This window comes from Dreissena polymorpha, chromosome 2 (genome assembly GCF_020536995.1).
Source record: "Dreissena polymorpha isolate Duluth1 chromosome 2, UMN_Dpol_1.0, whole genome shotgun sequence".
Lineage (NCBI taxonomy): Eukaryota > Metazoa > Mollusca > Bivalvia > Myida > Dreissenidae > Dreissena > Dreissena polymorpha.
Window position 1 is genome coordinate 88,203,168 of NC_068356.1, and position 16,466 is coordinate 88,219,633.

The 16,466-nt window shown below is 34.8% G+C and overlaps 2 protein-coding genes across 6 annotated transcripts in view; both read left to right on the forward strand.

The window, feature by feature from the left end:
- The window catches only part of LOC127867959 (putative E3 ubiquitin-protein ligase UNKL), a 34,312-nt gene extending 31,076 nt beyond the window's left edge, over positions 1 to 3,236 (forward strand). For all 5 annotated transcript variants that reach the window (XM_052409484.1, XM_052409487.1, XM_052409482.1 and 2 more), the window contains exon 16: positions 2,737 to 3,236. In XM_052409484.1, coding sequence (XP_052265444.1) covers positions 2,737 to 2,907 — 171 coding nt within the window. In that variant the 3' untranslated portion in view covers positions 2,908 to 3,236. The remainder of the gene's footprint in view (positions 1 to 2,736) is intronic.
- Positions 1 to 16,466, forward strand: part of LOC127867957 (folliculin-interacting protein 1-like) — a 280,754-nt gene that overhangs the window by 68,267 nt on the left and 196,021 nt on the right. The window lies entirely within an intron of this gene.

The following is a 16,466-nucleotide window of genomic DNA, read 5'->3' on the forward strand; positions in this document are numbered from 1 at the left end:
GGGCTGGCGGAATAAGCTTGTCCGGGCCATAACTATGTCGTTCATTGTCAGATTTTAAAATCATTTGGCACATTTGTTCACCATCATTGGACGGTGTGTCGCGCGAAATAATTACGTCAATATCTCCAAGGTCAAGGTCACACTTTGAGTTCAAAGGTCAAAAATGGCCATAAATGAGCTTGTCCGAGCCATAACTATGTCGTTCATCGTCAGATTTTAAAATCATTTGGCACATTTGTTCACCATCATTGGACGGTGTGTCGCGCGAAATAATTACGTCGATATCTCCAAGGTCAAGGTCACACTTTGAGTTCAAAGGTCAAAAATGGCCATAAATGAGCTTGTCCTGGCTATAACTATGTCATTCATTGTGAGATTTTAAAATCATTTAGCACATTTGTTCACCATCATGGGACGGTGTGTCCCACGAAAGAATCACGTCAATATCTCCAATGTCAAGGTCGCCACGACTAAAAATAGATTAAAAAAAAAAAAAAAAACTTACAAAGGGGGTTTATTTTTTTTGGTCATTTCAAAAGTTCAGTTTGAGTTTTCTCCCTTTATCAGATTTTTTTTCACAATGAAAACCTGGTTTTGTGACAATTTTGTCCCTTGTTGACCCACTTATCGTGAAACTTGAGCATTGGAAAATTGTGGTGTTATTATACCTCGGCTCAGAGCGTAAATGATTGTGGTTTGTTAAAAATCATGGCCGCCTGATTTTGAGGCAGTTTTCCTTAAACAATGTTTATGAAGTCTTGTGAATACTGACTGCTCAGAAAAGTTTTCTTCCTTGGAGTCTCAAGTGAGCGCCTTGTAGCCTTTGGCCCTCTTGTTCCTTCTGTTCACTAGGTGTTTTTTCGGTTATCAGAAATCACCATCTTTATGTTCTCTGCAGCACAGAATGTTAAAATTAATAGTTTAAGCTACTTGTCTATTAGCTTAATGATATTTGAGGACAAAAGATTATTTAGACACTTTTGATTTTTATGCCCCCCTTCGAAGAAGAGGGGGTATATTGCTTTGCACATGTCGGTCGGTCTGTCGGTCCGTCCACCAGATGGTTTCCGGATGATAACTCAAGAACACTTAGGCCTAGGATCATGAAACTTCATAGGTACATTGATCATGACTCGCAGATGACCCCTATTGACTTTGAGGTCACTAGGTCAAAGGTCAAGGTCACTGTGACCGGAAATAGTGAAATGGTTTCCGATGATAATTCAAGAACGCTTATGCCTAGGATCATGAAACTTGATAGGAAGATTGACCATGACTCGCAGATGACCCCTATTGATTTTGAGGTCACTAGGTCAAAGGTCAAGGTCACGGTGACCCGAAATATTTAAATGGTTTCCGGATGATAAGTCAAGAACGCTTATGCCTAGGATCATGAAACTTGATAGGTAGATTGATCATGACTGGCAGATGACCCCTATTGATTTTCAGGTAACTAGGTCAAAGGTCAAGGTCACAGTGACCCGAAATAGTAAAATGATTACTGGATGATAACTCAAGAACGCTTATGCCTAGGATCATGAAACTTGATAGGTAGATTGACCATGACTCGCAGATGACCCCTATTGATTTTGAGGTCACTAGGTCAAAGGTCAAGGTCATGGTGACCCGAAATATTAAAATGGTTTCCGGATGATAAGTCAAGAACGCTTATGCCTAAGATCATGAAACTTGATAGATAGATTGATCATGACTCGCAGATGACCCCTATTGATTTTCAGGTCACAAGGTCAAAGGTCAAGGTCACGGTGACCAGAAATAGTAAAATGGTTTCCGGATGATAACTCAAGAACGCTTATGCCTTGGATCATGAAACTTGATAGGTAGTTTGATCATGACTGGCAGATGACCCCTATTGATTTTCAGGTCACTAGGTCAAAGGTCAAGGTCACAGTGACAAAAAACATATTTACAAAATGGCTGTCACTACAACTGAGAGCCCATATGGGGGGCATGCATGTTTTACAAACAGCCCTTGTTAATACAAATTCTGGTTAGAACCACTTTTTGATGGCTCTTTTAGAAAGATTATTTGAAGTTTGTATGTTTGCTAACAGTGGGCCAAAACTTTTGATGATTTTCAGATGGAAACCATATCATGTATACTATCAATTTACTTGAACATCAGTTGAATTAATCTTTATAAACAAACACTCAATTTTTATGCCCCCGGTAGGGTGGCATATAGCAGTTGAACTGTCAGTCAGTCTGTCTGTCTGTGTGTCCGTCCGAAAACTTTAACATTGGCCAATACTTTTGCACCTTGATATTTGGCATGCATGTGTATCTCATGAAGCTGCACATTTTGAGTGGTGAAAGGTCAAGGTCATCCTTCAAGGTCAAATGTAAAAAAACAAAATCCAAGGGAAGTAACAAGCTTTAAAGGGATACTTTCTATTTTATATCATTTGGCAGGTACAGATCAATTTCTCAAGGGTAGTAATATTTTTTAAAGGATGTAATAAAAAACACATTTTAAGGTCAAGGGCATCCTTCAAGGTCAAAAGTCAAAAAATACAATCAAAAGGAAGCTATAAAAGGGAGATAATTTCTAAACCTGCCAAATGATATATTGAAATTGTATTTCAAATCGGCGCAATAGGGGGCATTGTGTTTTTGACGAACACATCTCTTGTTTAAATTGATTTTATACGCTTTTCCCCACTGTAATTATTCTGGTGACATTTTGACTGTCTAAAATGTTATAAATCATTTCAGGTAATATACAAGGCGACAAAATGTGTGATATGTCAGGAAAGCAACCGTTGCATTGCAACATCGCCATGCAATCATTGTGCCACATGCGAGAAATGTGCACCCTCGCAAACGGAGTGCCCAATGTGTCACGCCAAGATTGTGCAGAGAGTTGCGATGAATTATCAGTTGTAATGATTGTGAACTGTAGGTCCATATAAACAATTGACTTTTAATAAATTTTGTTAGACGTAGGCATTTGTTATAGCTTTTAAATTAAGTATTGGTGAACCCAGCAAAACGGCAGATATTCTTGAAAATGCCAAGGATGAGAAAAGTTTATATTTTACTATTAGTGTAAATACCTAGATGTTTGAATTTTAAATTTAGGATTAACAAATTGTGTAAATAATATGTGGTTATGAACTTGCCTTCTAAATGTGTCTTTTGTTTGACTCTTTGAATACTTATGTAATGATTAAAGAACTTAAATTTAATACAAAGAGTGATAACACTGAGTAACGGGAAATTATTATAGTATTATAGTATTAAATTTCTATCCTTTTGTTTGAATTTGTAGTTTATAGTATGTGGTAGTTTTAAAGATTCATTTAGTTTACAGATTCATTTGAGATGAAATACAGACTTCAAGCAAGGAGACTGTGCTTTCATTTAGATGTTAAAATAATTGTTGACATATTTTCTATTATAATAAATTCTTTAGTTGTTTGAATGTGTAGGTTTGGTTGCATAGGTGAGAGTTTAGATTGTATTTGAGTCGCTTTCTGAGAAAACTGGGCATAATGCATGTGCGTAAAGTGTCGTCCCAGATAAGCCTGTGCAGTCCACACAGGCTATTCAGGGACAACACTTTCCGCTTTTATGGTATTTTTAGTTTCAATAAAGTCCATCCGTACCAAAAATCAAGTTAAGGCAGAAAGTGTCGTCCCTGATTAGCATGTGCGGACTGCACAGGCTAATCTGGGATGACACTTAACGCACATGCATTAAGCCCAGTTTTCTCAGGACAAGGCTCAATTAATATGTTTTTGTTTCTGTTTGAAACTTAGTTTGTTTAAAAATCACATTTAATTTCTATTTGATGCAATAGTTGTTAATGTAATTAGGTGAACAAACATTCTCTCATTGGATTGCCATTGCAAATGTTTGTGTGTACAATGTTAATGTTTGTTTTGCATTGAAAACTTTGGATGTCCAAAGTAAATATATATTCTCCACTGTTTATTCATACCAATCTAAATTCCATGATCACACAATTATTGATGATGATATGTATGTGTTTTATAATGATGTTTTGTTTTTGTTACCAAAAGTTTGTGTTTTATTGGCCCCGGCATCTACTGATGCGGGAGAGGGGGGGGTCATATATTGATCGGTAATTTCATCCATCCCTCCATACTTACCCAAAATGACAAGTTTCATATAACGTAAATTATGTGTTTAACATGGATTAAGTCTTTTAAGACTATGAACACAATCACTCCACATGACCTTTTGACCTTTATATTGACCTTCTTTTTGACCTTGTCTTATTAAGCAGGTCTAACCCAAAATGAAATGTTGTAACCAACATCAATATCTGTATTGTTTCTATAAAGTCTTAATACTTGCCTGAATGATATCTAAGAACACTCGACCCATTGACCTGTTATTGGATTAATTAAAAAGAACACAGTTCTTAGTTAACCCAAATTAATAATTTGATTAACATCAATTTTGCTGACTAAAAATCTAAAATACTACCATTTAACTCATTCACATTGTTGGACCTTTGTTTGACTTTTACTTTTATCTCATTTTGGACTAAGACTTATTCAAATAAATAAATACTGTAAATTCTTCAATTTTGGGTCATCAGCATTTATTATGCCCCCCTTCGAAGAAGAGGGGGTATATTGTTTTGCTCATGTCGGTCGGTCCGTCCGTATGTATGTCCGTATGTCCGTCCACCAGATGGTTTCCGGATGATAACTCAAGAACGCTTTAGCCTATGATCATGAAACTTCATAGGTACATTGATCATGACTCGCAGATGACCCCTATTGATTTTCAGGTCACAAGGTCAAAGGTCAAGGTCACGGTGACCTGAAATAGTAAAATGGTTTCCGGATGATAACTCAAGAACGCTTAGGCCTAGGATCATGAAACTTCAAAGGTACATTGATCATAACTCGCAGATGACCCCTATTGATTTTCTGGTCAAAGGTCAAGGTCAGGGTTACCCGAAATAGTTAAATGGTTTCCGGATGATAACTCAAGAACGCTTAGGCCTAGGATCATGAAACTTCATAGGTACATTGATCATGACTCGCAGATGACCCCTATTGATTTCCAGGTCAAAGGTCAAGGTCATGGTGACCCGAAACAGTAAAATGGTTTCCGGATGATAAGTCAAGAACGCTTACGCCTAGGATCACCAAACTTGACAGGTACATTGATCATGACTCGCAGATGACCCCTATTGATTTTCAGGTCACTACGTCAAAGGTCAAGGTCACGGTGACTTGAAGAAGTAAAATGGTTTCCGGATGATAACTCAAGAACGCTTATGGCTAGGATTATGAAACTTCAAAGGTAGATTGATCATTACTCGCAGATGACCCCTATTGATTTTCAGGTCACTACGTCAAAGGTCAAGGTCACGGTGAATCAACTTAGAAAAATGGTTTCTGGATGATAACTCAAGAACACTTACGCCTAGGATCATGAAACTTCATAGGTACATTAATCATGACTCGCAGATGACCCCTATTGATTTTCAGGTCACTACGTCAAAGGTCAAGGTCACAGTGCCAAAAAACGTATTCACACAATGGCTGCCACTACAACTGACAGCCCATATGGGGGGCATGCATGTTTTACAAACAGCCCTTGTTTAACACAGTTTCTTGTTATTTTCATAGAATTTTCAGAAATCATTTATTAGAGATACATAATGTATGATATTTACCATGTTCTTGGAAAACTTATTCCTTAACAAAATGTTAAGCAATTGACTTATTTCTGTCTGTGATCAATTTTTTTCTGACTGCCTGTGCAACAAGAAGCCATCTTATAAAACATTGTACAACCAAGTTAAACTCCAAGGTTTTTAAAATATTTTAATAATGAAACTTAAGAAATATCATCAGAAGAGTAATTCCTGTTATTATCAGCATGTTTTATATGACAATCATCAATCAAAACACCATGTCTCTTTATCTTGGATCATTAATTCAAAGCAGTGGTCTAATGATTGGCCTAACCTTGCACCTAACCCATAATCTAGAATTTTATGTTCATCTCAATGATTAGTCATGTTCAAGAAGTAAATCCCTTTTGTTTTTGGAACACCTATATATTTCAATTATAATGATATTTTGCCAAATGCACATTTGTTTTGAGAATAGTGCTGTGCTTTTCCAGTGGATGGGTTTTCAGTTATTGTTATCCTACACAATGTCACTTTGCTTGCCAAAAATGTTTTTCTCTACTATATTACACAAAATTATATATTTAATGTGATGTCTTGTAAAAATTGTTAAGGCATTGCTTTATAAGGGACCAAATTTCAGACTGTTAAAGTATTTGGTAATTGTTTCCTCCTGGTCTTAAAGTACATTATTGTTGCTGAAAGGGAGCAGTTTCATTCATGAGCTATGATCACTTTGTATGTTTGAATCTTAGCAAGTATCATCACAGCTTTTAACCTGTCATTTTAAAACTATAAAAAATAAACAAAAATATCATTTCTGTCTCCACAAAGAATGTGCATATCATCAAAATTGTGTGTTATGGTCTGATACATTTGTTTGTACTGAAGAAAACACTGGATAACAAAGACTTAACACTTTACCACTTATATACGTATTTGTAGGCATATGTAGCCCCTACAAAAGTTAAATTTAATTAAAGACCTTTCTTACTAGATTCAAGTTTAAAAGGCTTCGATTCCAAACCTTAGATACTGATGAGCAGCAAACAGCATAACACCTGAACAGACTGCGAGTTACTCGCAGGCTGTTCTGATTTTATGCTGCTTGCAAATAGCCATTTTCACTTTGCTTTCGAGTGGGAAAGACATAAAGGGAATATTATTCTGATCTCAGGGCTTGTATTCACCAACGCATTCTTAGACTTAAGTGTTTAAAATAATCGTATATCCATTCAATCTGACTTCCGAGTTTCAATAAAAGCATTCTATAAATGGTGCTTCTGTCCTAGGCGCAGTGTTCTACATGAACTTTATGTAATTTGAGGTGTCCAATGTCAAATTTGACTAAAGAATAAAGAGTACTAGAATGTAGAACATGAAAGTTTAAAGTACATTCTTCATTTTTATGCTCCCCCCAATTTTTTGTTTGGGGGGGGGCATATAGTCGCCGCTTCGTCTGTCTGTGCGTGTGTCCGTCCGTGCACAATTTTTGTCCGGGCTATTTGTCAGCAATTAATGACTGGAATTCAATTAAACTTTATGGGAAGCTTCACTTCCAAGAGCAGATGTGTATTATCAGCTGGTTCTGGTCGGATGATTTTTCACAGAGTTATGGCCCTTTGAAATTTTCCATTAACTGTACATATAGTGCAATTCTTGTCCGCGCTATTTCTCCCCAACTACTGACTGGAATCCAATAAAGCTTAATGGGAAGCTTAACTACCTTGAGGAGATGCGCATGTTATTTGTGGGTTCTGGTTAGATGATTTATTTAGAGAGTTATGGCCCTTTGAAAGTTGCTAAACCATCCATCGTATTATTTTGTCAAAGGTTATGCCCCTCAAGACGTTTCCTTTTATCTGAATATATAGTGCAATATTGTGACAAAAAAACAACTTTGGGGAGCATCACCCGTCTCCGACGGTTTCTTGTTAGACTCTAGTCTAAGAATTGGTTGGTTTATCGGGCACAGGACTTGTATTCATGAAAAAAAAAGAAGTCTAGCATGGCATTTAATGCCTATAATTATGAAACTCTTTATTTAAAACAGTTTGCTTATGACATAAGCATCATTGAGCCAGTATGTATTCAAACTCAACGAATGATTTTGTGGGTCTAAGTCTATACTTTATGCTTAAGTCTAAGAATTGGTTGGTGAAAATGGGTCATGTTATTTAACCTAGACAGGAGTATATATATAGGCATGAAATGCGCATTTGTTTTGTTCTACTTGAGCGATTAAGTTGTGTTAAGGGACCTGTTTACAGTTGGGTTAAATAACAATAATTTTAAAAATCCAATAAGATAATGTAACACGTAAAAATACAAATTGATAACATGATTAAAAAAAGTATTGGAAATATAAAATTTTGAAGTGTTCGTGTAAAATAAAATAAAAATTGTTATGCTTAAAATACCCTGGTAAATTTCAAAGTCTCAATGGCCTAATGATAGTGTGTTAGGTTTCGTTCCAAATAGACCTGGTTTGGAATCCCGGACAAAGGCAAACAAATGTTATTCACATTTTTTTCTGGATAATTTATCGTAGGATATTCCCAATTAATCAATTCTTTAAATATGCACAAAAATAATACCTTGCATCGCATTCAAAGGAGTATTTGAAAAAGTAATGCTAGAAAGAATCTCAATATTTGTGAAAGAAATATTGTCCTTGAAACTGTTTTTATGTTTTGAGCAAAATAACTTTCAGAGATTGTCATATTAGAATCTATATAAAATGAAATAAGTCTATTATATGTTTGTTGAAGTAAATATTTTTATATCCGGTTTATTTATTCTGATACAAAACAAAATTATATCATCAGCTGAAACAAATATGATTAGCTGGTGCTGTTAAAATTGTATTCATTCATTGCCTGGTTTATCATAAACTGTATCTTTATAATGTTCAGTACAAATGGGTCATTGTTTTGCATACAATTTCCTCATCTTTCTGAGTGTTAAATGATTACCATATACAATTTGGTTATTAACGTATTAATCAAGTGGTTGAAGTTATCAAAAATGTTCACTTACTGTCACCTTAACAGCTGCTCTTTGTTAACAATAAGTATACGGTTGCTGTATGATGTATTTAAGAAAAAAGATTGTACAAGATATATCTTCAACAGAGAGAGAGAGTGTGTTTTTGAACTATAGTTTCTGAACCAGCTGCAGGTCAGCATTGTGTGTGTGAAACCAAGTGTGCAATATTTTCTGTTCTGAAAGAAAGGATTTATGATGTCTTTACTCGCCCAATATTAGCTAACTGCGATTGAGGTTCTCCACAATAGTCGTTGAATTGAGCTGTGTTCATGGAAAACTGGGCTAAATCAATGTGCAAAATATGTTGTTCCAGATAATTAGGAACAAAACTTTCTGTCTAGACTGTTGTTTTTTTTTCTTTTTTTATGCCCCCGGTAGGGTGGCATATAGCAGTTGATCTGTCTTGTCAGTCTGTCCGTCTATCTGTCCGTCCGTCCGTCCGTCCGTCTGAAAACTTTAACATTGGCCATAACTTTTGCAATATTGAAGATAGCAACTTGATATTTGGCATGCGTGTGTATCTCATGGAGCTGCACATTATGAGTAGTGAGGGGTCAAGGTCATCCTTCAAGGTCAAAGGTCAAAAAAATAAATCCAAGGGAAGTAACAAGCTTTAAAGGGAGAAAAATTCTATTTATCATTAGGCAGGTACAGATAATTTTTACAAGGGAAGTAATATTTTTTATTATATCCCTTTAAAAAATATTACTTTCCTTGTAAAAATTATCTGTACCTGCCAAATGATAAATAAACATTAAATAAATCAAAGCGGCGCAGTGGGGGGGGGAATAGTGTTTCTGACAAACACATCTCTTGTTGTTTTTTTCAAAAATACTTTCTTTGAACGAAAAATTTCATACAAGCAGAATGTATGAAGCCTGTGATTGGCCTGTGTGAACTGCACAGGCTAAACTGCAACAACACTACGCACATGAATTTAGCCCAGTTTTTGCCTAGAGTGTTGCTCAATTGAACATGTTAGGTAAATATAGAAACATAGGGGATATCTGCTTTAATTTGTATAAGGCTATCGCAGATCAACATAATACACGTATCAAATGACTTCTTTTTTTAAAAAGTTCACTAAACGCTATAGTTTGTTTTGTTTTTTTATAGCAGATTATGCTAGAATAAAAGGTATTTACTTGATACAGTTTGTGATGTATATAATGGTATTATGTGTTGATTTGTAAATTTTAAATATGCATCCAACAACAAGTTGAAATTTTATAGGTTTTTAATACAAATCAAAAGGTTGTCAAAAGTTATTAAACAAATGTTAATGCATGGAAAAGAAAACAATGTAAACTGATTGTTAAAGCCAGATACATTTCAGAATTGTGTATTTCACCTGTATTGTATATCTTCACCCTTAAACAACAAATTGTCTTCATTTTACTCTTTGTTGTAGCAGTTACATATTAGCCAATGAAAATCAAATCTCATATGAAACAATGATTTTCATTGGTAAATATTTAAGTTATTTAAACTTAATTTTTTAGCTCGACTATTATATATAAAATATATATAGTGGAGCTATCCTACTCACCCTGGCGTCGGCGTTCCCGTGTGCGTGAGCGTTGGAATGTTAAAGTTTGCATACCACCTCAAATATTTCCTATGTCCTTTCACATACTGCTTTTATATTTTGCATACTTCTGAACCAACATGACCCCGATCTATAAATAAGAGCAGACAACTGTATCAAGCATTTGTAAGAATTATGGCCCTTTTTCACTCATAATATGCATATTATTGATAAATCTATGTTAAAGTTTGTGTACCACCTCAAATATTTTCTATGTCCTTTGACATATTGCTTTCATATTTTGCATAGTTCTTTACCAACATGATCCCAATCTATAAACAAGAACAGACAACTGTATCAAGCATTTTGACAGAATTATGGTCCCTTTTATACTTAGATAATTGAACATTTGGTTAAGTTTTGTGTTTTGGTCCATTTTACCCCCGAAGTATCATAGCTATTGCTTTCAGACTTGGAAAACTCACTAACTATCGTCAGGGCAAGTTGCATAACTCTGGTTTGCTTTTTAACGGAATTATGGCCCTTTTTTGTCTTAGTAACTTTGAATATTTTGTTAATTTTTGTGTTTAGATCCACTTTACTTCTTAAGTATCAAGGCTATTGATTCAAACTTCAAATACTTTCTTACTATCATGATGGTACTGTACCTGGCAAGTTGAATTTGGCCTTGACCTTTGAATGACCTTGACTCTCGAGGTCAAATTAATAAATTTTGCTTAAATTGCCATAACTTCTTTATTTATGATCACATTTGATTCATACTTTGACAAAACAACACTTACCTGACATACCACAATGGACTGCACCCAACCCATTCCCCACGCCCCACCCCAGAATCCCCCCCCCCAAAAAATAATTTTTTCTTTTCATTTTTTATTTTTGAAAGATTATCTATTAAATGACCACACACCCACATTATACCCCCCTCTCCATGATGGCTTATGTTTTACTGTCAAGCACTTGAATAGTCGAGCACGCTGTCCTCTGACAGCTCTTGTTAATTTGAATAGTTGAAGTCATGCAGACAAAATGTTTTTCTGGGGATAAATTGTTTTGGTTTAATCAAATATGTATAAATTAACATGTATTGATAAATCTTTGGTTTCACTGAAAACAAAAAAAGCTTTAATATTGAAGGTTATAATAGACATTTGATGAATGTCTATTTTTTCGCAATTTGTGAGTGCTATTATGCATTTTTTGTACAATTAGGTTGTGAATGCAGTTAAGAATTTTGATATTGTTTATCACCAAAATATTTTTGTAGAAAACTTGATGTATGCAAGAAACTGATGAAAGTATTAGTGCAAGATTTCAACGAAAAAATGTTCATGAAACTACAAAGATAAATTCATAAGTTTTCCTACATATGAACCACAAAATGGTGTGTAGTAAGTCAGTCAAACATGTCAAGAACTGATTTATAATATTTCTTTCTAAAAATAGTATATTGTTCTCTGTAATTCTTCCTGAAATCATAGATAAAAAATTATGCAAATAATTAATGTTTTTAATTTACTTGCAAAGTTAAACGCTCATCCATTATTTTGTTGAAATCTTGCATTTTCAATGCACTCAGGTACTTGTTGTTGTATCTTACATTTTCCCATCATCTTTGAATCAGGGTCTGTGTGTATCACACAATTCACTGGTCCTTACCAATGAGCTTGAACATGCTATGGTATTGCAAGGAAGACACTCATGTTCAGAATGAAGATTTTTAAGTTTCAAGATTTTTTGATTGGACCATGTTGTGTATCATAGTTCATTGTTAATTCTTTGGTTAAAGAGTGATATTTTTCAATGTTCCACGGTTCTCATTAATGCCCGGTTTATGTGTTGCAATCATTGTGTTACCTTCTGTGTAGAAAATAGTCATGAAGCATCAAAATTATTCACACTTGTTTACCATTTCAATTTGTTTGTTTTCTCTGAAAAAAAATGTATACTTGAGCTGTATCTCAATAAGTTGATTTATTCTTGCAAACCATTTCACAATTATTACTGTTACAAACATTTAATCTGCTATGGTTTACATACTAAAATGTTTAACTGTGTTAAGGCTTAGCAAATAAAAAAAAAATTCAATTAGAACGTGTAGTCAAACAGGAGTAGTTTACCTTTGGTAAAGAAACAAACAGTCCCATTTTGTTTGCATACAATCAGAATCTGTTAAATTATTCTGCATTACAGAAACATCCAATTTAATTAATAAAACAACATAACAATGTGTAGTTCAAACAAAATGTTTTGATTCAGATTAGTATCAAAATTTGAGTTACATGTGGTACACACAATAGTGACCTTGAGTCAAGTACAATCAGTAAAAGGACATACCCGTATGTTTCATTGTATGCAATTCACTATTATATTCATCTATGTTTAAAGTCAGTGTGGTTTATTTTAAATTAAGGTAGCAATTCCCTATTTTGTAGCAAACCTTTAATTTTGTTTTTCTGAGCTCAGTTTTGACTTGGATCAAGGAAAACTGTTTGATTGGTTGTAGACATGCTTAAGAAACATACAAATTGCAGCACTTAGTTTATAAAAAAATCTAGAAAGATTTAATAAAGTAATTGAACATCATTGTGTTGTGCAGTTCATTATTGTAAAAGATGTAACCTGTATGTTTTAATGCATGAAGAATTATAGCATGCATTAAAAGCAATTAAACAGGTTTAAAACTGCCTGATAGCACACTTGCACAAAGAGTTCTAAATCAGTAAATGGCAGTTATTACCCCTCTCCCTAAGGCGTTGTCCGTCCGCCTTACAGTCAGTCCGTCCGTCGGTCTTAAATTTCGTAGGGCTATAGTGCAGAAACTGTGTAAGATATCAACATGAAACTTCATAGCTGTAAGAACACTGTATTATGTGAATTAGGAATAAGACATCAATTTGGGAATAAATTGTGTTTTATCAAAAGTGCATAATATGCAGTTTTATATGTTGTATTTATCTACTTTGACAATTTATAATTAAAACAGATACTTGCATATATAATAGTATCATTTAAATTGATTTTACTTCAAAACTTGATTTTTATTAATTTAACAAAAAAAACTCATGAAATGAAACTGTGTCCATGCCGCGCATGGACACGGTTTAAAACTACACTTTAAATGATAAAAATACAATCACTGTTAATGAAAAAGTCATGGAAAATTGCTTATTAAGCTTAAATTATAGATAATATATTACAAAAATAAATGTAGATCATGAAATGAATAGTTTTGTTAGAGAAAATCACCAAAATGATGTTGATTCCCAGTTTGATGTCTTATTCCCAATTCACATAATACAGTGTTTAAAGATGTCAATGAGGAGTTCCAGGGACAGGAACCACAACCCTACACTTTATTAATGAAGAGTTAAGGCCATTTGTTTTCTTATGGTTCAACTTTTCAGGGCTTTAAAAGATTGTGACAGCTAACTGCATGGGTGTATTGATATAAGTGAGAAGTGCAATGCCTAAGAACCAAAACATAAGGCTTTGTACATAAGAGTTATTGCCCTTTGGTGTTTTACATGATGTAACTTTTCACGGCTAGATCTCAGATACGCTACAAGATTTCAACGTGAAGCTTCATGTGGGTATAGATATCCAGGATGAGAATTGCAATGCATACAATACACTTCATAATTATTTTTTGGATGATACCGTATATCAAGTGATATGCAACCATCCGTAAATAAAATATATTTGGAGGAGGATATGCATTCAACGAATTTTCTGGTTACAAAGTAACTGTTCTCGTTGACCATTACCCTATGATGCCAGTTTGTTTTGTGTATTTCCATATCCCAACTATTCTAAAATATCCTTTTGATCTTTCTTTACAATGCAAGTGTAGATAATGAACATACTTGAGTATTTTTAGCTCACCTGAGCACAATGTGCTCATGGTTGGCTTTTGTGATCGCCTTTTGTTTATCGTGCATTGCGCGGAGTGAAAATTTGCCTTGTTAACACTAGAGGCCACAATTATTTTTGATCTTCATGACATTTTGTCAGAAGTTGTGTTCCGATCATATCTTGGACGAGTTCGAAAATGGTTCCGGTTTGTTGAAAAGCATGGTCGCCAGGGGGCGGAGCATTTTTCCTTATTCGGCTAGAGTAAAACCTTGTTAACACTATAAAGGCCACATTTATTGTCCGGTCATCATGAAACTTGGTCAGAAGATTTGTCCCAATGATATCTTAGATGAGTTCGAAAATGGTTAAATTTGCTTGAAAAACATGGCCGCCAGGGGGAGGTGCATTTTTCTTAATATGACCTTATATGTCGATAGTAAAACCTTGTTAACAATCTAGAGGCCAAGTGTATGAACATATTCTTTATAACGTCCTGTACTGGAAGGACATTATTTTGCAACCGAATTTGTCATCTTTCAGAGTGTAAAATGATTACCATATACAATTTGGTAATTAATGTCTTAACATATTGATTAAAGTTATCAACAAATGTCCAGTAACTGTCGCCTTATCAGTTGCTCTTTGTAAACAAAAAGTCTACAGATGCTGTATGATGTATTTAAAAAAAAGATTGTACAAGATATGAGCCTTGTTCTGAAAAAAGTGGTCTTAATGCATGTGCAGTCCGCACAGGCTAATCAGGGACGACACTTTCCGCCTAAACTTGATTTTCGGTAAGGAGGGACTTCCTTGAAACTAAAAATACCATAAAAGCGGAAAGTGTCGTCCCTGATTAGCCTGTGAGGACTGCACAGGCTTATCTGGGACGACACATTACGCACATGCATTAAGCCCAGTTTTCTCAGAACACGACTCATATATCTTCAACAGAGAGAGAGAGTGTTTTGAAATATAGTTTCTGAAACAGCTGCAGGTCAGCATTGTTTGTGTGGAACCAAGTGTGCAATATTTTCTGTTCTGAAAGAAAGGATTTATGATGTCTTTACTCACCCAATATTAGCTAACTGAGCTTCTTCTATACAATAGTCGTTGAATTGAGCTGTGTTCTTGGAAAACTGGGCTTAGTCAATTTGTGGCTAATAAGGAACAACACTTTCTGTCTAGACTAATGTTTTTTTGTCTTTTTATGTTTTTCAAAAAATACTTTCTTTGAATGAAAAATTTCAAACAAGCGGAATTATAAAGCCTGTGATTAGCCTGTGTGAACTGCACATGCTAAACTGTGACAACACTACGCACATGAATTAAGCCCAGTTTTTGCCTAGAATGTTGCTCTCTTGAACATGTGAGGTAAATAAAAAAACAAAGGGGATATCTGCTTAATTTGTATAAGGCTATTGCAGATCAACATAATACATGTACAAGATAAGTATTGATGCAAAGCATCAAAGGGCGTCGGGAATTTCAGTGTAAAAGGCACTCAATGAAGTTACATGGAACGATTTTTTTCTACTGTAAATATTAATATATTGGCCGATTATTTTAAACAAAATAGAGCAAGAGTGCCAAACTGTCACAAGATACACCCGTTTTAAGGCTTTTGACAACTTGATAACTTTACCATGACCCATATTTGAACTTAACCTACATATCATCTAGATACAACTTCTGACACAAATTGGTGAAAATCTGATGAAAACTACTGCAATTAGAGAGTGGACACCATGCTAAATGCTTGAAATGCACTAAGTGACCTCGTGACCTAGTTTTTAACCTGGCATGACCCATATTTGAACTTGACCTACATGTAGATATTGTCTAGACACAACTTCTGACCAAATTTGGTGAAGATCGGATGTAAACTACTTCAATTAGAGAGCGGACACCATGCTAAATGCTTGAAATGGTTTAAAACACCCTGTGAACTAGTTTTTGACCCGGCATGACCCATATTCGAACTTGACCTAAATATTGTCTAGATACAACTTCTGACCAAGTTTGGCGATTATCGGATAAAAACTACTTCTATTAGAGAGCGGACACCATGCTAAATGCTTGAAATGCACTAAGTGACCCCGTGACCTAGTTTTTGACCCGGCATGACCCATATTCGAACTTGACCTAGATATTGTCTAGATACAACTTCTGACCAAGTTATGGTGAAGATCGGATGAAAACTACTTCAATTAGAGAGCGGACACCATGCTAAATGCTTGAAATGCACTAAGTGACCCTGTGACCTAGTTTTTGACCTGGCATGACCCATATTCGAATTTGACCTAGATATTGTCTAAGTACAACTTCTGACCAAGTTTGATGAAGATCTGATAAAAAATATTTGGATTAGAG